The sequence below is a fragment of the Amblyraja radiata genome, chromosome 17 (genome assembly GCF_010909765.2).
Source record: "Amblyraja radiata isolate CabotCenter1 chromosome 17, sAmbRad1.1.pri, whole genome shotgun sequence".
NCBI lineage: Eukaryota > Metazoa > Chordata > Chondrichthyes > Rajiformes > Rajidae > Amblyraja > Amblyraja radiata.
In genome coordinates this window covers 29,516,248-29,537,169 of record NC_045972.1, presented here as the reverse complement: position 1 = coordinate 29,537,169, position 20,922 = coordinate 29,516,248, and the positions used below count along the sequence as shown (strand labels likewise).

General features: G+C 45.1%; 1 protein-coding gene across 2 annotated transcripts in view; it reads left to right on the top strand.

Moving 5' to 3' along the window:
- The first annotated feature begins 4,790 nt into the window (after positions 1-4,790).
- necab2 (N-terminal EF-hand calcium binding protein 2) overlaps positions 4,791-20,922 on the top strand; it is a 68,384-nt gene continuing 52,252 nt past the window's right edge. For both annotated transcript variants that reach the window (XM_033035968.1, XM_033035967.1), the window contains exons 1-2: positions 4,791-5,130; positions 5,991-6,015. In XM_033035968.1, coding sequence (XP_032891859.1) covers positions 4,909-5,130; positions 5,991-6,015 — 247 coding nt within the window. In that variant the 5' untranslated portion in view covers positions 4,791-4,908. The remainder of the gene's footprint in view (positions 5,131-5,990; positions 6,016-20,922) is intronic.

Genomic DNA, 20,922 nt, shown 5'->3' with positions numbered 1-20,922 from the left:
ATTTTTATATAATGAGTCTGAAATAAAGTTTGATAATAGTAATAATAAATTTGTTGATGGACGAATAATGGGTAACGATGAGTCAGCGAACAGGAGATCAATAATCATATTGAATGCTGCAAGAACAACAATCTTGTTCTTAATGTTGGCAAGATCAAGGCTACTGATTTATTTCAGGAACGAAAAGCTGAGAGGCCATGCATCTGTCTTCAGTGGTGGTGCAAGGAAACTTGAGCCAGCTTCATGTTCCTGGTGTGCACATCTCTGAAGATCTGTCCTGGGCCCAGCACATTGATGCAATCACAAAGAAAGCTCATCAATACCTCTACTTCCTTAGAAGTTTGAGGATTTCAGCATGTTGCTGAATACTCAGTTGAACTTTTGCAGATGTATGGTAGGGAGTATATTGGCTGGCCTGGTTCAGTAACTCATTAATTCAGCAAGCACACTCCCTATGAGGATGGCCTAAAACCAGCACACATGGGCACTGACATTATTATACAGCTGTTAAGATCAGTACTGACCAGCGCAAACCCATCAGGAATTCCACACACACTATGAGACCAGCACATGACAGCTGACTCATATGTACACATTAGAATAAAACACACTTATCATGACCAGAACAAGTCAACTAATTTACCACTAAGACTACAAACAAAAATAAAACCAGGACACAAGTGTGTCGGGTGAACTGGGCTCCCTGGACCACCCATTGATGAATGGAGAACTAGCTGGACAGTACAAAGGACAGGATCCTTGCTTTGTCTCACATTACTGTTGGAGTGACATCCTGAAGCCTCTTGATCATTTGAGTAGCTGCAGAAGCACAATGGAGTTATCCACTGTGTCTGCATCCAGATTTATCTTTTAATTAACTTTCCTCACCCAAAAATATATGTGGACACAGACGTAAAACAGATTTATGCCGATACGTGCTCAAAGGCACCAACATGTAGCAAAAGGCAGACATGAATTTATGGAAACACATACACCCAATGTACTAGTGTATCAAGTTCTCTCTTTTCCACAGCACTTCCCAGGGCCCTCACTGTGCACGCCCAGGCCCTGTTAAACATTGCAAAATGCTTCACTACACTTGTCTAAGTTAAAATTGATCCACCATTCCTTTACCCATTTTCCAAATTGATCAACATTCTGTTGCAATCTTAGACAATCTTCTTCACTTTCCATTATACAAACAACTTTGGTGGCATCTGCAAGCTTACTAATCCAGCCAACAACATTGTTATCCTTATCATTAATATACAGGACAAACTTTAGGGAACCTTGCTTCGATCCCTGCAGCACACTACTGTTCACAGGCCTGCAGTCTGAAAAACGACCCTCCAATCAAGCCCTCTGCCTCCCACTACTCAGCCAAAGTTGCATCCAATTCACTTGTTCACCCTCAATCCCATGTGTTATAAACTTCTGGACCCACCTACCATGCAGACCCTTGTCAAAAGCTTTGCTAAAGTTCACATGGACAATGTCCACTGCCTTGTCCTCCTTGATCCTCTTTGCCATCTCTTACAAAGGATCTAACAAATTTGACACAATGTCCGATGCACTAAGTCTTGCTAACTACTTCTAATTAGTTTTTGGCTTTCCAGAAGAAGATAGATCCTGACCCTCAGAATCCCTCCATTAACGATTCCACCAGCTTACCAGCCTGCAGATCTCTGGCTTGTGTCTGCAGCCCTTCCTTAATACAGGCACACCAAAAGCCACTTTCCAGTCTTTCGGTATCTGACAATTTCTCCCCTTGTTTCCCACAATTTCCAGGATAGACCTGTTCTGGCCTTGGGGATCTGTCGACCTGTGGAACTTGCTCATTTCCTGTGGCTCCACACATAGATGACCGCACGGGGACTACTCTCCCCTGATTATCGTTTGGCTCTTATTATACTGAATGAATCTCTGAGGATTCTCCTTTACCTTATCCGTCAGAGATATCTCATGTCCTCTTTATGCCCTCTTGATGTCCTTCTCAAGTATATTCCTACACCACTCATATTCTCAGGGGGCTTTCTTAATTCCAGCTTCCTAGAGCTGACATCTGCCTCCTTCTTTTACTTGACCAAAGCCTCATTGTCCCTCATCAGCCAGGGTTTCCTAATTCTGTCAGCCTTGTTCTTCACTTCAGCAGGAACATATTGGCCTTGAACTCTCCCAATCTCATTTACTTGCTTAGATGTGTCATTCTCCACAAACAACCTCTCCCCTTCAACCGTTGCAAATTCCTGTCCTATGGCTTGCCCCAGTTTAGGATTTTCATTTGTGGACCAGTCCTTATCCTTTTTTAGCCATTTGGTCAGTCTCATTTCGCAAAAGGAGGTTGAGTGTTTGTCCTCTCTGGTAAGGCCACCTACATATTGTTTCTGGCAACATGCCTGGACTCACATAACAAATTCTACCATCTAATCCCTTAGCGCAATGGCAGACCAGTCAATATTAGGAAAGTAATATTCTATTAGAACCCTTTTATTCCTACACTTCGTAAATTCCCTTTATATATGTTCCTCTAATTCTTGTTGACTCTCAAAGAGCCTAGAGTATAATCCCATTGAAGTGATCCCCCTTTTTTGATTGTTCTGATTACAGGGCCTTGCTAACCATACCCCACAAAATATGACTATTTCCAGGAAGTTCTTCCAATTCAACCTCATAATCACCTCCACCTCTATCATATCGGTAGCATTTGTACCTCAGGCCATTTAGCTGCCTCTCTCTCAACCATATTTATCTGTCATGACCAGAATAAGTCAACTAATTTACCACTAAGACTACAAACAAAAATAAAACCAGGACACAAGTGTGTCGGGTGAACTGGGCTCCCTGGACCACCCATTGATGTATGGAGAACTAGCTGGACAGTACCTCAGTCCTCCAGCTGCACAGGAATATGAGTATAAAAATACATTTAAAAAAGAACTATTAAAAAAATTAGACTATAAACATATAGGAGTATGGGCGGGTGTGTGAGAGAGAGGGGGGGAATCAGTGTGGGAGGGGGATAGAGTTCAGTAGTGTCACAGCTCTATGGTAGAAGCTGTTTTTTAGTCTTGTTGTGCGGGCGCTCAGTGTCCTGTATCGTCTTCCTGAGGGCAGGAGGGTGAAGAGGCAGTGTCCAGGGTGTGTGCTGTCTCTAATGATGCCCTTGACCCTCCAGATGCAGCGGGTCCGGTAGATGTCCTCCAGTCTGGGGAGCTGGGTGCCAGTGATCCTCTCAGCAGTCTTAATGACGCGTTGGAGAGCTTTCCTGTTCTCTGCGGTGCAGCCAGAGTACCATACTGTGATGCAATATGTGAGAACTGACTCGATGGCTGACCTGTAGAAGCTCACCAGCAGCTGTTGTGGGAGACGTGCCCTCTTCAAGCACCTCAGGAAGTGAAGCCTTTGAAGTCCTTTCTTGGCCGTCGCCGTGATGTTGACGGTCCAGGTCAGGTCGTGGCTGATGTTGACCCCGAGGTACCTGATGTTCTGAGGCACTTACTCTTGCCTCATCACTGAGGCCACAATCAACTATCTGGGGGGTCACCATTGACCAGAAATTCAAGTGGACCACACAAGTACCATGGCTACAAGAACAGGTCAGGAGATGGGTAACCCACAATGAATGATTCATCTCCTGACACCATAAAGACATTCCACTATCGATAAGGCATGTCAGCTCCTCTGAGTCTTGACATCATGCAGGTCAAAGCAGCTTGTTTCATGTGCAATCCATCTAGCACCAGAACCATTCACTCCCTCCACCATAATCAGACCAGTGGCTGCAAGATGTACCGCCCACAACATGCATTGCAGTTGCATGACCTGCCACAGCACCTCCTGAACTGTAACTTCCATCACCAAGAAGGACCAGGGTGGGAGCACCACCACCTACAGGATCTGCTCCAGGTCACACGCACACCATCTGAACATGGAAGTGCTGTGCTGCTCTTTCATCGAACAGATGCCATACAAAAAGATATACATAAATGCAGGGAAACCCACTGACAGGTGCATTTGCAAACATGCACACACTGATGGAATACAAACACTTGCACATATAGAAACACATCTTTGCAGAACCAGAAATAGATATGTTAGGATACAAACGGGGAATTTTATCTCATATACACACTCTCAGCCTCACATATGTACACAAGCACAGATATACATACAACATTCAACACTTGCATAACACACACACTGAAACGCATAGATTCATGGACACCTAAAGTGATACATAAGGCCTCAACATAAAAAACGCTCAAATATACAATCTGGCATATACAGATACACAGGCACAGCCACTGCATACATGAACATACATTACAATGCAATCAGTCATACGCAGGCATATGTAAATGCAGAAATACACATATAAACTCAAACACATGCTCAAAACAGTCAAAAATAGATGCACACAGCAGATGTTTAAATAACAGTGGTACTAACACACGCGCGCGCACAGTCATCCCACATATGCGCATACAGGAACATGCACTAACACCCGCAAACATCAAATGGACACAAATACAGTTGGAAGAATCTTGTCTGGATGTATCGCAACAGGAGCACTGTGGAAATCACACGCACACACACACCCTCGTTTTTCTATAGTAATGCATTTGTACAACCGAAATAAACATAGGCTGCTTATATTAATCGCCCTGCGGCACAGTGCAGCTGCCAGTTCGGTGCTCTGGCGATTTTGCTGTGGCGTTGCCCCTCTATTTCCCTCACTGTGTATATGTAACCCCCTCTCTTTCTTCCTCGCTCCTCCCTCCTTTCTCCGCCAAACTCTCTCTTCCATCTATCTACATCTCCATCTCCCTGTCCCTCGGCGAGAGTGCGTGAGTGGTGACGGCGAGGGGAGGGAGGGAAGGGGTGGGGAGGGGTCCGCAGGATGTGAAGATGTGCGCTCAGGATACTCGCTACTGCACGGACACGGGACAGCGTCTCGACAAGCAACCGGCGCGTCAGCGCAGCATCAGGGCTCTGGACGGGGTACTGCGCTGGGTCTTCACCAAGATGAGCGAGAAGAAGTTCGGGGACAGGGAATGCCTGAAGGGAGAACCTGCTTGCCGGGACCGTGTCGTTCCAGAGAACAGGAAAGGCATCTCAGTCATACTAGATGTAGGTAACTTCTTCCCGGATCACAGGGGTCGGACGGGGGCTGGGAAAGCCCGTGCCTGGGTGAATCAACAACTTTAGTCCACAACTTGAAGCATATTCTGCGCTGTCTTTGCTGGTGCTCCATGGCGTCTGACATGCCGGTGTTATAGGTGGGAAGGAGAGGCAACAGGGAACTTTCACTCGTTAGTTTGGTGCGGTTGTGAGCAATATCTGCTCGCAGCGAGTAGCGACCGAGCGCCGGGACCGTCGTCCCGCAGCCGGCAGTGGTCTTCAACCGCTGCAGAATCCCTTTGGCGAAAAAAAAAATCATCCATTGACAAATCAAACACAGCGAGGGGAGAGGGGCGAGGGGAGAGAGGGGCGAGGGGAGAGAGGGGTGGGGGGAGAACACGCATACTCTCGTAGCTGAGAGAGTGACGGGGGAAAGGAGGATATCCCAGAGAATGGCAGGTGGGGATCGGAGGCGGGAGAAATGGACGCAGAATTAAGAATAAAGGAGGAAAACGAGAGGGGAGGGGAGAGAGAGAAACGGAAAGGAAATGGAAGTGATGGAGAGCGAGGGAGAGAGCGAGAGCGAAGGGGAGAGGGGAATCTTATTACCGCCGGGAAACGAGTGATAAACTGGCCAAAGTTAGACTTATGTAAAATTATGAATGAGGGTTGATCGTGCTTACCTGACCACAAGGATTTGCTTCTGAAATGCAACGTATGCGAGGGTGGTGGGGCCGAGGAGGGGAGGGGAGGAGGGGAGGGGGGGGGGGGGGGCTTGCCCTGTATGGATTGGTGTTTGAATTTCAGCTGAATTTGTGTTTTACCCAGTGTCTGAACCATCCTGATTGATATGTTCTTGATCCCTCTAGATATTCAGAAGAGCTGATAAAAATGGTAAGAGCTGATTCATGTTTTTAATCTATAAGGATTTTTCAATGGTACATAGACACAAAATGCTGGAGTAACTCGGCGGGACAGGTAGCATCCCTGGAGAGAAGGAATGGGTGACGTTTCGGATCGAGACCCCTTCTTCAGACTGAATGTTTCAATGACACTGTTGGTGATGACAATTCCAGGACGCCAGCGTGTAAAGGGTTAACTTCGCAAGGACAGGTTTCATAAACTTGTTTTATATTCTCTCGAGTTTAATTGCCGGAGGCACATTGAAGTGAGTGATGTTGTACTCACTTCTGGGTGTAATGTGTTGGCCTTAGAAAGGGGTGAAATTTAGATTCAACCCCCGGGATTACATTTCCACGGCAGATTTATTAGGATAGTCTTCAAAGGCTGAATAGTGATCTGATCAAACGCTGAAAGAATTCCGTGGGATAGGGGGATGTGCTCTCTGGCGACGGATTGTCAGCCGGCTGTGGTGAAGTCGTACAGCACAGAAACGGGCCCACCACATCCATCAGTCTGATCAGTCTGAAGAAGGGTCTCGACCCGAAACGACACCCATTTTTTCTCTCCAGAGATGCTGCCTGTCCCGCTGAGTTACTCCAGCATTTTGAGTCTACCTTCGGTTTAAACCACGTTCAGCTGTTCCTTCCTACTCACTACATCCATCTTGACTTTTTTGACCATCTACACTAACCCCATTTGCCCAAACCCGGTCCATATCCTGCAGTGCCTTGCCTGTTTAGGTGTCTGTCTAAATGCCTCGGAAACACAGTGATTGATCAGATTATATCCTTCTTTGGCAGCACATTACAGATATCAATCATTCTCTGTGTAAAAAAAATCATACCCCTCAGACCCCCCCCCCCCAAAAACGAATTCCTCGATTCTTAAACCTACACTCTCTTTCTTTTAATACCCTGATTATGGGACACAGATTTTAACTATCTACTCTATCTGTATCTCTAAAAATCTTACATACTTATTATATCTTTCACTCCAAGCCCAAAATATTAAATCTCTCCCCGGAAGTAAAATTTTCCAATTCAGCCAACATCCTAGAAAATTTCCTCTGCATCATCTCCAGCAGAACAAGAACTATACACAATACTCCAAATGCACCCCAACTAGTTTTTTTCATGAAAACACCATAATATACCAACTCTTATATACCTATGTGCTCTGAGGACAAGCATGTCATTTGCCTACTTCACCTCCACATCCACATTGCTACTTCAGGAAAATTAAGGACTTAAACCTCAAGGACCTTGTGTTATCGAGCCATAGACTATATACAGGAAATAGGCCTTTCAGCCCAACATGTCATATGTCATACAGCATAGAAAGATTCCCTTTGGCCCAACTTGCCCATACCGACCAAGATGCCCCATCTACACAAATCCTACCAATCCGCATTTGGCCCATATTGCTCCAAACCTTTCCCATCTATGTACCTGCCTGAATGTCTTTTAAATGTTGTTATAGTACCTGCCTCAACTATTTCCTCTGGCAGTTCATTGCATATACCTACCACCCTCTGTGTGAAAAAGTTGCCCCTTAAGTTGCTATTCAAATCTTTCCCCTCAATATAAATCTATGTCTTTTGGTTCTTGATTCCCCTACTCTGGGTAAAGGACTCCACGCATCTACTCTATCTATTCCGCTCATGATCTTATATACCTCCCATCATAGGTCACCCCCCATCCTCATGCACTCCAAGAAATAATGTCCTAGCTTGCCGACCCTCTCCCTATTTTTCATGCCCTCAAGTCCAGGCAACATCCTCGTAAATTTTCTCTGCACTCTTTCCAGCTTAACACCATCTTTCCTATAACAGGATGACCAAAGCTGAACACCATACTCCAAATATGGCAACACCAACATCTAGTACAATTGTAATATCACATCCAAACACATCTACTCAATACCCTAACAGATGAAGGCCAATGTGCTGAAACCCTTCTTTTCTACCCTGTCTACCTGTGACGCCACTTTCATGGAACAATAATAATAATAATAATAAATTTTATTTTTGGGCGCCTTTCAGACATCTCAAGGACACCTTACAAAGATTAACAGGAATAAAAAACATATAATCAGAATAAAATATATAATAAAGACATCACAGAAACACAAATTAAAAACAGAATTCAGTCCAAAAACAAAAAATCAAAAACACAATGTGAAGAGAGAGCAGCGGCAGCTAAAGCGCGCCAGCGTCCACTCTCTCTTCACGGCAGCCATCTTGGACAAAGACTAACAGGACAATGATTCAATACACATGATCTCCCATGTATAAAACCATGCTGACTATACATAATCAGGCCCTGTCTATCCAAATTCATATATTCCCCACAATACGCTCCAGTAACTTGCTAACCACAGATATTAGGCTCACTAATCTATAGTTCCCGGCTTTTCCTTGCAGCTCTTCTTAAATAGAGACACAACATTATCCATCCTTCAGTTTTCCATCACCTCACCTTTTTCTATTGGTAAATCATATATCTCAGTCAACAAAGTTGGCTAACTAAGCAGTCCATGGCAACCAAGTTGGTTCACCAAGCTTGTCTCATTTACCTATGCCTGGCACATACCCCTCAAAACTTTCCTTAGCCTCCTTCGCACTAGGGAAAAAAGTCCTTTTTCTCCTTATTATTCAATTTGTCCAGTCCTGCTAATATTCTTGATAATGATTTCCACATCCTTCCCACCAATGAATGTCTCCTTCGCCTCTCTGTCTACCTGTTTGTTGCATTCAAGGAACTGAACCTCTTTGTCTGTGTTGTATAACACTCGACAGAGCCTTACCATTTATTGTGTAAGTCCTGCCCTGGTTTATCTTACCAAAATACAACAACTCACATTTACCTGAATTAAACTCCACCTGACATTCCTTGGCCCACTTGCTCAATTGATTATCGCATTGTAATTGTAGGTAAAATTCTTCACTGACCACTATACCATCCATTTTAGTATCCTCCACAAATGTCCTAAACATGTCACCTACATTCACATCCAAATTGATAATATAAATAACGAACAGTGGATCTAGCACTGATCTTTGTGGCACACTATTCGTTGCAGAACCTCCAGCCTGGAAAATAATCCTCTACCACCACACTCTCCTACCTTCAAGCCAATTTTGTATCCAACTGGCTAGCTGGGCCTGGATCCCATTTGATCTAGCATTCCAGACCTTCTCTTACCTTGTTAAAGTCTTGTTAAAGTTCACGTGGACAATATCTATCACACCGCCCTCATCAATCTTCTTGGTCACCTTTTATAAAAACTCAAATTTGTGACACATGGTTTTCCATGCACAAAGCCATGCTGACTATCTCTAATCAGCCTTTCCAAACACATGTCGATCCTCTCTCTCAGAGTCCCGCCTAATAATTATCCTCGCCGTTGACGTTGGGCTCACCATTCTGTGGTACTCAATAGACAATAGACAATAGACAATAGGTGCAGGAGTAGGCCATTTGGCCCTTCGAGCCAGCACCGCCATTCAATGTGATCATGGCTGATCATCCCCAATCAGTACCTTGTTCCTGCCTTCTCCCCTTATCCCCTGACTCTGCTATTTTTAAGAGCCCTATCTAGCTCTCTCTTGAAAGCATCCAGAGAACCTGACTCCACCGCCCTCTGAGGCAGAGAATTCCACAGACTCACCACTCTCTGTGAGAAAAAGTGTTTCCTCGTCTCCGTTCCCATAATGTCCAAGGATTCACGATGTGATCCATGGGATTTCTCTTATTATATGCATTATAAGACCTCCAGCATCTCTACATCTGTCACGTGCCCTCCGAGATATAATTGTTAACTTCCCTCGTTCCCTCACATAAGGTGAGAAATATCTGTAATGTTCATGAACATTCTTTAGTGCCCTCCCATTTACTGTATATGTCCTACCCCTATTTGATTTCCTAAAATATATCACCTCGCGTATTATCCATCTGCCAATGCTGCATCTAATTTTCCATCCGATCTATATCTTGTTCAAGCCTTAGACAACTTTTCTAGTGATCCACCACCTTGACTTCCATTTCACTTGCAAACTTACGAATCATACAGTGCATTCAGAAAGTATTCAGACCCCTTCACTTTTTCCACATTTTGTTACGTTACAGCCTTATTTTAAAATGGATTAAATTCATTTTTTGTTATCATCAATGTACACACAATACCCCAGAATGAAGAAGCGAAAACAGGTGTTTAAATTTTTTTGCAAAGTAATTAAAAATAAATAACTGAAATATCACATTTACATAAGTATTCAGACCCTTTGCTATGACACTTCATCCAGTTCATCACTTCATCCAGTTTCCATTGATTATCCTTGAGATGTTTCTACAACTTGATTGGAGTCCGCTGGTGGTAAATTAAATTGATTGGACATGATTTGGAAAGGCACACACCTGTCTATATAAGGTCCCGCAGTTGACAGTGCATGTCAGAGCAAAAACCAAGCCATGAAGACAAAGGAATTGTCCGTAGACCTCCGAGACAGGATTGTGTCGAGACACAGATCTGAGGAAGGGTATAAAACAATTTCTGCAGCATTGTAGGTCCCGAAGAGCACACTGGCCTCCGTCATTCTTAAATGGAAGAACTTTGGAACCACCAGGACTCTTCATAGAGCTCGCCGCCCGGTCAAACTGAGCAATCGGGGGAGAAGGGCCTTGGTCAGGAAGTTGACCAAGAACCCGATGATCACTCTGACAGAGCTCCAGAGTTCCTCTGTGGAGATGGGAGAAACTTCCAGAAGGATAACTATATCTGCAGCACTGCACCATTCAGGCCTTTATGATCGAGTGGCCAGACGGAAGCCACTCCTCAGTAAAAGGCACATAACAGCCCGCTTGAATTTGCCAAAAGGCATGAGAAACAAGATTCTCTGGTCTGATGAAACCAAGATTGAAATCTTTGGCCTGAATGCCAAGTCTGGAGGAACCCAGGCACCGCTCATCACCTGGCCAATACCATACCTATGGTGAAGCATGGTGGTGGCAGCATCTTGCTGTGGGGATGTTTTTCAGCGGCAGGAACTGGGAGACTAGTCAGGATAGAGGGAAAGATAAACGGAGCAAAGTACAAAGTGATCTTTGATGAAAACCTGCTCTAGAGCGTTCTGGACCTCAGACTGGTTCACCTTCCAACAGGACAATGACCCTAAGCACACAACCAAGACAACTCAGGAGTGACTTTGTGACAAGTCTGTGAATGTCCTTGAGTGGCCCAGCCAGAGCCCGGACTTGAACCCGATCGAACATTTCTGGAGGGACCTGAAATTAGCTATGCATCGACGCTTCCCATCCAACCTGATATAGCTTGAGAGAAAGAATGAGAAGAATGGGAGAGATTACCCAAATACAGGTGTGCCTAGTTTGTAGAGTCATACCCAAGAAGACTTGAGGCTGTAATCGCTGCCAAAGGTGTCTCAACAAAGTACTGAGTAAAGGGTCTGAATATTTATGTAAATGTGATATTTCAGTTATTTCTTTTTAATTACTTTGCAAAGATTTCTAAACACCTGTTTTCGCTTTTTTATTATGGGGTATTTTATTGAAGATAAAAATAAATGAATTTAATCCATTTTACAATAAGGCTGTAATGTAACAAAATGTGGAAAAGTGAAGGGGTCTGAATACTTTCTGAATGCACTGTATATCCTCTATTCACATGTTAATATACATCACATACAGCAAGGATCCCGGCCCCGATCCCAAAGGTACATCACTGTTCACAGACTTCCAACCAGAAAAGCAACTCTCCATCACCATTCACTGCCTTCTGTCAATAAGCCAGTCAGCACACCCTCAATCCTTGATGTCAGCTTTCCTTATTGTGTGGAGAGCACCAGGTTTTTGCTCCTCCTCATTGCCTTACACGCTGGTGTACTGACAACAGTAGCTTTATTCTCTTGGGAGACTGGCACAAACCCAGATGGGATCCATGAGCATTTGAGCTTCAAGCAGACACATTTAGTGTAGTTTAGTTTAGTTTAGATTAGTGTAGAGATACATTGCGGAAACAGTTCCTTCGGCAAAGAGTCCGTGCTGACCAGCGATCCCCACACACTAACACGATCCCACACACACACTAGGGACAATATGCAATTTTGCCAAGTCAATTAAACTACAAACTTGTATGTCTTTGGAGAGTGGGAGGAAACTGGAGAACCGAGGCTCCCAGGGAAAACTCACGCAGGTCACAGGGAGAACGTACAAACTCAGTACAGACAGCAACCGTAGTCAGGATTGAACCCAGGTCCCTGACACTGTAAGGCAGCAACTCTACCACTGCACCACCATGCAGCCATGTCCGTCTCTTTCTTTGGGCACTGTTCTCCAAGGTCAATTATGAATCCTTTATTTACTATAAAAGAGTAAAGGGCCTGTCCCACGAACATGCGACTGCATGCGGCAAGCGCGACCAAACCGGAAGCGGGGGCCGCGCGGGGGTCGTGTGGAGGTCGAGTGAGTGATGTGAAGTTCGAGCGAAGTCCGCGGGAAGTTCGCGCGTGACGTACGCCGTCAAGACGCTGCGTTCGGCGTTGAGACGCTGCGTATGCCTGTCGAGGCGGTGCGTATGGCGTCGAGACGGCTGCGGGCCGGCAGGCCGTTGCTGCGCGGAATTTTTGAACACTCAGTTTTTCGAAGCCCCGCGCGATGTCAGGACCAGCTCCGTACAACTCCATACGGCTCCGGCGATCAAAGTGGGACCGGCCCCACGAGGCCGTACGGCTCAAGCGACCACGTTAGGTCACGCTCGCCGCATGCAGTTGCATGCTCGTGGGACAGGCCCTTTAGGCTTAGCCATTGAGTATCAATTGGTGAATGGCAGTAAGAAAGACAGTGAATGTCTGTAATGTGGTGTGGGCTTTTACTGCCAGTGCAGTTGGTAAGGCCATCGCCATATCCCATCGGTGCATTGCATGCTCATCTCTATCCTCATGGCTTTTTGGGCAGTGACCTCACAAGCTCAGCTCACCTGGTTTAGAAGTCATAGAGACCACAGATTAGGGTTTCAGCCCATGACATTGGCACTTCCTTTTCCCTAACAGAAGCTGCTTGTTGCTGAAGGAGACCACAGTGTTTGCTTCTCTCTGTTGTTCTCAAGTACCTGTTCTCACTGTCTTATTGAATGGCAGAGGGCCTGAATGCCCTACTCCAGCTTATTGAGAACATGCTAGATATTTGCCATTTTTAGCAATCAACATTATTCCAGGGATTGTTTATTTTTCTTCGCAGAGAATAAAGACAAGGAAGTTAACTTGACATTATTTTCAGTGTGGACATTATGGGCTGAAGAGCCTGTTTCTGTGCTGCACTGTTCTAAGTTATATGATATGATCTGGAGAGAGCAGGCTGGGGGAGAGTGGTGAGGAGAGTCTCTAACAATCCAGCCTAATATTTTATGCCAACCATATGCTGTTCTCACTCAGCCACTGACTTCAAAGACCTCTTTATTCATGACAAGAAGACCATTTCCCAAAATATCTTCTCTGAAATTGCTATTCATTCACATTTTCTGTTTACCTCCACTCTTGCCTTAGTTGGTTGCGAGCTCATCCTGAATAATTTAAACACTGCTGCTACCTCGTTGGTCACTTTCTCTTCTGTCTGCAAATCAGCAAAAGGACAGGTGTTCTGGTTCATTTTCAATAGATATTAAAGTCTCTTTCAAAACAAGATTTAAAATCTGATGGATAGGACATGTGATCATTTTCTCTCTCTGAAGACTGGCTCGCTAGACTTGGCCATGTTGCCGGGAGTTGCCATTCTTTAGCCAGCTTTGCCAATGATTGCCCACATTCTGTGTTAGGCTATTGCTGTGGATCTCACCTTATGTCACCTCTGCTCCCAACCCATTGAATTATACAGTGTTTTCAGAGAGTTGTAGCACAAGGTAGTGTTCAGCACAGAAATGGGCCATTTAGCCCAACACATCCGTGCTAACCACTATGCCAACCTGTACTAATTCTATTTGCTCATATTAGGATCATACAGTACCTAAGATTTTCCTATTCATATACTTTTCCAAATGCCTTTTAAATGTTGTAATGGTATCCTCCTCTACCACCTCCTCTGGCAGTGAAATAAAATTGACACTTTCTGTGTGAAAGAGTTTACTCATCAGATCTCCCTTAAATTTCTCCCCTGCACCTTAAACCTAGGTCCTCTTGTTCTAAACTCTCATATGCTGTGAAAAAGAGTCTGACTATTTATCCTATCCATGCCCCTCATAACTTTATAAGCCTCTACAAGGTCACCCTTCAGACTCTGACATTGCAATGAGAAAAAAAAAACTGTTTATCCAATCTCCTTATCGTTACAGCCTTCCATTGCAGGCAACCATCCTGCTGAATCTCTTCTGCACTCTCTCTATAGCTATCACTTACTTCCCATATTTCGGTGACCAGAGGTGCATACAACCAGTGTTATCTTCAGCTGGAATGGACAATCTGTGGCAAGAAAGACATTCTGCCAGGGAGAGAAAGGTTACAATACAGACACAATTGGTGGCTTGAGTTTGTTTTGTGTCAGCTTCTAACTGATGTGTGTGTGCCATTTTCACTCTACATTTCATAAGGGGGCACTCTCTATCGGAGGAGTAGCGTGCTGGGGTGCATACCGAACTAAAGTAAATTAGTAATATAATTTCAGATATATTGCTGGAAAATGTTGGTGAGTTTCATTTGTGAGGACTCTCCCTTCAAGCCATCTTAGCCCTCCTGTGTGCAAAAACTGGAGGTTGTTGGAATCAAGGAGATATCAGGAGGAAGTGAGTGTTAATGAAGAGGTCTCAGGCTCTTGAACCATTGAGGGAGGAGGAGGGAATGGAGGAGAACAGGAGGTCGAGGGACGGTGAGATGAAGAGGAGGGGAGTGAGAAGGAGGGGGAGATTGAGATGGAAAAGGAAGTGATTAGGAGGGAGGAAGCTAAGGGGGAAGTACAAGAAATTCAGAGGAGGGAGGAGAAGAGGTGGAGAGAAATTGACAGAGTTGACAATAGACAATAGGTGCAGGAGTAGGCCATTTGGCCCTTCGAGCCAGCACCGCCATTCAATGTGATCATGGCTGATCATCCCCAATCAGTACCCCGTTCCTGCCTTCTCCCCATATCCCTTGACTCCGCTATTTTTAAGAGCCCTATCTAGCTCTCTCTTGAAAGCATCCAGAGAACCTGCCTCCACCGCCCTCTGAGGCAGAGAATTCCGCAGACACAGTTGAGGTGGGGCATTGGAAGGGAGGCATGTGAGGGGAGGATGGAGATAATGGAGGTGGAGGGGAGGAGGCAAGGGAGGAAAAGATGAGGGAGGTGATGTGAGCGTGAGGTTTTGATAGGATCAGGAGACCAAAGGGATGGAGATGGAGGTAAAGGCATTGGTGCTGGAACGCAAGGAGTCGATAGTTCCAAATCACAGACAGATCCAAGGCATACCTTCCTCTAGGCAGAGGGGATGTCTGAGAATCAATGTCTGCTCCTGCGTCAGCAGAAGCAAATGGAGAAGAATGGAACATCAGTTTGCAACTTCTCTGCTCCTGTGCTGGGGGTGGTGCTGGGTAGAACCAGGTTATTCACCATGTCTACTTGCCATGGCACCACGTTATATAGCAGTGACGTGGGGGCGGGAGAAGGCTGGCCTGCTCAGAGTGCTGACCCACTGAGACCACTGTTGCAATTGGAACTGCGTTAGCCAGTCTGGCTAATGCAGTTCCAATTGCAACAGTGGTCTCTGTTTTCCCAATGCAATTCATGAAACACTTGATGCTGCATGGTGACTTCAAAAGAGAGGCAAGTCTCTAAGGTCATCAGTGTCTGAGCTGATACGGAAGCAGTGTATTACTGTCATTGAGGAAAAGTTGCCATGGAACTTGCTGAGGGTGAGACCCCAGGGACAATGGGAGAAAGATACACATTCTCAATCAGAGAATGAGAAGGAGGAGTTATTTTCAGGAAACCACTACCAGAGGGGGTTGTAGAAGTGAGGAGATTCAACTGGCACAGCTAGAGGTATGGAGGTGTCAGGAAAATCAAGGAAGAGAAGCAAGAAGAAGTCTCTGTGTTTCGGATTTATTTGCGGCAGGAAGATAAATATTATCAGGGTTTGTTGGCAGTGAGCAGGTGAGTGCCTCAGTGTATTAGTGGAAAGGGTTGCTGTTGGCTTGGTACTGAGCCAACACAAGTCCTCACACAGCTTAATTTAATTCATTTGTCGGAATATTTAATTAGTTGTCAGATAAATGCATCATTATTTTTAACACATCCAGCTCTTGGAGTCCAGGAGCCTCGAGCTGTTCCCAGTGGAAGCATTCTGCAGCTATTTTTATTTGAAGTGAATATACATCAGTGTTAGCACAGGTGAGGTTTTGTTTCAGCGAGACTAGTTTTCCTGAAAATTGTGGCAGTTAGATGGGGGAGGTCATTGGAGGCCTTGCTTCCTCTGTAAACTCTGGGTGCCATGGTAACCAGTGACATCAGGGAGATCTATCCACAGGGCATTTCCGAAGCTGAGTGTGTCCTGAGTTGGGGCAGTGCCTGCTGGAGAAGTGGTTGGCAGTACAGCTGGCACAGTTAAAGGGTTTTGGCTCTCTCAGTTAAAGATCATCCCTATTGATGAGTCTGGGTACCATGGCAACTAGCTCAGAGCTTCTGGTACTGTTAGAAGCCCAGGAAGGGTGTTGGTGGGAGAGTGGACTTTGGATTGGGAGCCACGGTGTTGGGATCATCCTGCAACATAGGCTGGACCCAAACCCATCTGCAGAATCCTCCTAGGGGCTGCAACAGCAGTGATTGAATGCATGCTGGAGAGAAGCAGGGAGGAGGGAAGAACACCATCACTTATCTACCTGCGTATAAGCCAAACCCCTCCATACCCTGCATATCAATATGCCTATTCAAAAGTCTTTTAAATGCCACTAACAATCTGCTTCAAACACCACACAAGCAGTACATTTCAGACACCCAGCATCCTCCATGTGAAAAATTACCCTGTCAATTTCCTTTAAACTTTGCCCCTCTCACCTTACAGCTGTACCCTCTAGTATTTGAAAAAAATTCCGACTGTTTACCCTATCTAAGTTTCTCAAATGTTATATACTGTACTTCTATCAGGTCTCCCCACAACCTCTGGTGTTCCAGAGAAAACAATCCGTCTGCCCAACCTCTCCCTGTAGCTAATACCCCCAATCCAGGTATCATCCTGGTAAACCTCCCATTCACCCTTTCCAAAGCCTCCACATGCTTCCTGTAATGAGTTGACAGAACTGCAGACAATACTCCAAATCCAGTCTAACCAAAGTCCTATAAAGTTGCCTCATGAGTTTTTGATTCTTACACTCAGTGCACTGACCAATGAAAGCAAGCATATCATATGCCTTCTTACCATTCTAACTACTTGTGTTTCCACTATCAAGTATACACCACTATTGCTTCCCTCTTAATCACGTTTGAAACATCGAACCCTGGAAAAATGAGTTGCCAGTTATGTGTGTTATTGAGTTTATGAGCCTGTTAAGCTGCTACAAGATAGAATTCCATTGTTCCGTTATCAGAACATATAACAATTAAACACTTAACTCTCTTGGAAGTACTCAAGGGGTCAGACAGCATCTGTGGAGGAAAATGGATTGATAATGTATTGAGTTGGGATCTTTTTCAGACTGATAGAGTAAAGGGAGATAGCTGGTGGAGGGAATTGAGAGGAAGTGTTTGGGCAAGAGCTGGCAAGTGGTAGGTGGATTCAGATGAGGAGAAGTTGATTGGCAAATTAGTCAGGTGGGGGTTCAAAGGGTGGAGATGATACCATGGCAGGAGGTGATAGATGGAGAAGGCACAGGGGGGCAGATGGTGGAATCGGACAAGGAAGAAAGGAAGGAAGTGAAATATAGACACAGAGGGAGGGATAGTGTAGAATTTATATGGTGGTGGGGTGTTGGGGGAGGGGGGGGGGCTATGAAAATGGGGGATCTGGCGTAGAGAGGAGCTGTGGAGGAGGTGGATGCGGGGAAAGGAAATAGGTGATAGCGATGGGCAGAGTGGAATCAAAGGTGTGCTTGGGTGGTTTGGGGGAGGAGTAGTCGCAACTGGGTAGAAGAGAAGGACGGGAATGGGGTTTCTTGAAATTGGCGAATTCAATGTTTATGCTGTTGGGTTGTAGGCTACCCAAGTGGAATGTGAGGTGACCAGGGCGTTACAGCAAGAGTGGTCTATGCAGAATGCAGAAAGGGTTGGGGATGGGAACTTGTAATTGGTAGTGGGATCACGTTGAAGATGGTGGAAATTTTGGAGAACGATGGTGTTGGCTGTGGAGGCTTCACACTCTCCCGATTTTCCATTTCTTAAACCAAGTCAGGAAATACACAGTGGATGGCAGAGCATCGGGAGCATTGTTGAATCGAGAGACCTGGGAGTTAAAGCACACAGTTCTTTGAAAGTGGAAACACAGATAGACAGGGTGGTGAAGAAGCCTCAAGGCATGATTCTGCAGTGACAGACGTGTCTCCACCAGTATCATTCCCATGTTATGCATTGATAGAACTGTGCATTAGTCCTGTAACCCAGTGTTACACAGTGTTAGTCCATCGCCACCAGTAACCTAGTATTATACAAACAAATACCCATCCCCACCAGTAGTGTACCACAATGCCATAGTGACAGATTCATCCCCACCAATACTGTATCCCAGTATTATACAGTGATGGAACCCTGTCCCCACCAGTACTGTATCCGTGATATATAGTGAAAGATGTCCCCACCAGAACTATACCACAGTATTATACAGTAATAACCTGTCTCCACCAGTACTATACCCCAGTGTTACACCATGACAGACTGGTCACCACCAGTATTGTACCAGTGTTATACAGTGATAGACTGTCCCCACTAGTACTGTAGGTCAGCAAGTTAAGTAGACAGTTGTTTAAAGTGCTTTATAAATAAAGTTATTATTAAGTTATTATTATTACTATAGAGCCAAATACGATCCCCATTAGTACTATATCCCACTATTATACCATGAATGGTATCTGGTCCCTCCAGTACTGTACCCCAGTATTATAAAGTCACATATCCATGCCGTCCTGTACTATACTTGTATTATATAGTGTTACCCTACCCTACCAGGTACTGTACTCGTGTTATATAGTGATAGACATATTCACACCAATATTGTACCGTATTATGTAGCGACAGACTTATCCACATTGTAACCTGTATCACACAGTGACAGGCTCATACTCGCCAGTACTGTACCCTTGTTACACAATGGCCCTGTTCCCACAATACTCCAGTGTTGTACTATGAAAGATGCACTTCCACCAGTTCTGTGCCCCAGTGTTACACTTTATAAAAAGCAGCTGTATCTGGCTGTGACTGCTCCTGAAGGTATAAAACTGGAAGGGAGGCACTAGCTGAGTGGCCATTTTGGTAAAAGCTATGCTGAGGCTCAAGTGCTGCATTTGAGGGTAAGTGTTGAGGCTTTGACAAAGAGGCTGAGCAGAAGACAATGGCAAGATAAGGTAAAGTCTGTTTTCTTTTGTATCTCTTCCTTGGTCTTAGTTCAATTAGGTTTTGCAGTTAGGACATGGGTAGGCTTCTCCTGCAGGATTTGGCAAGTCAGTGTCCCCGAGGACTGCACCTGTAGGAAGTGTGTCCAACTGCGGTTGCTGTCAGTCTGCGTGAGGGAGATGGAGCTGCAGCTGGATGACTTCTGGACTTTTAAGAAAGGGAATCAATGGAGAGCATAGGAATTCCCTGTGACCATTCCATGTTGGAAAACAAGTATACCCGTTTGGATACTATTGGGTGAAAGGAACACTTTCTGAGAGCAGCAACAGCACTCAGCTCTGTGATGTCAGGCCTGGCTCTGAGGCACGGTGGGCTAGGGTGAAATCAGACAGACCTATTGTGATGAGAGACTCATTAGTTCGAGGAACGAGATACTGTGCTGGCAAACGGGACTGCAGAATGGTGTGTCGCCCCCTCGATGGGACCTCGATGGGACCTCTTCTGCGGCAGCAGTGCCTTGCACAAGAAGGACAGGCGGTTGCCTGAAATGGAATGTATCGAAAGTTCTGGCGGGTGGGTTCGTTGGTGCTACCTGGAAGGGTTTAAACCAGATTGGCAGGAGGATGGCATCCCATTCTGTAGTGAGGCAGATGGAAAGCTGGTAGTCAATACAGAAGTTAATGACAGCAAGTTAAGTAGACAGGATAGGCAGGAGCGTGGCATGGAGCGAGGGAAAACCAGTTGTATCAAATTGTGTTTATTTCAATGATAAAAGCCTGACAGGTAAGACAAACGGACTCAGTGTGTGAGCACGTGCAATTGGGATGTTACATCTATTGCAGAAACCCGGCTAAGGGAAAGACAGGACTAGCAGCTTAATATTCCAGGTACATGTACTACAGGTGAGAAACAAAGTGATACAAATGAGAGGAGGGGAGTTGCTTTATTGATTACGGAGAACATCATGGCAGTAGTCCGAGATGACATAACTGAAGAATCATCCAGTGAGGCACTGTGGATGGAGCTCACCAATAAAAAGGGGATAATCACTGTTGGGATTGTACTAGAGGCTCTCAAATAGTCAATGGGAATAAGAGGAACAAATATGCCGGGAGAATGCAGCCAACTGCAAGACTAATTGGATTGTCACAGTCGGGGATTAACGTTCCCAGTGTAGACTGGGACTGCCATAGTACCAAAGCTTAGATGGGATGGAATTTATTCAGTTTGTTCAATTTATTCAGTATATTTATTCAGTGTGGAATTTCTGCAGTCTGTTGCCACAGACAAGATGTACTGTAGAAGGCCTTACAAGGGAGAGGCAAGTTTGATCTACTCTGAGGAAATTTGCAAGGACAAGAGACTGAAGTGTCAGTGGGTGAGCATT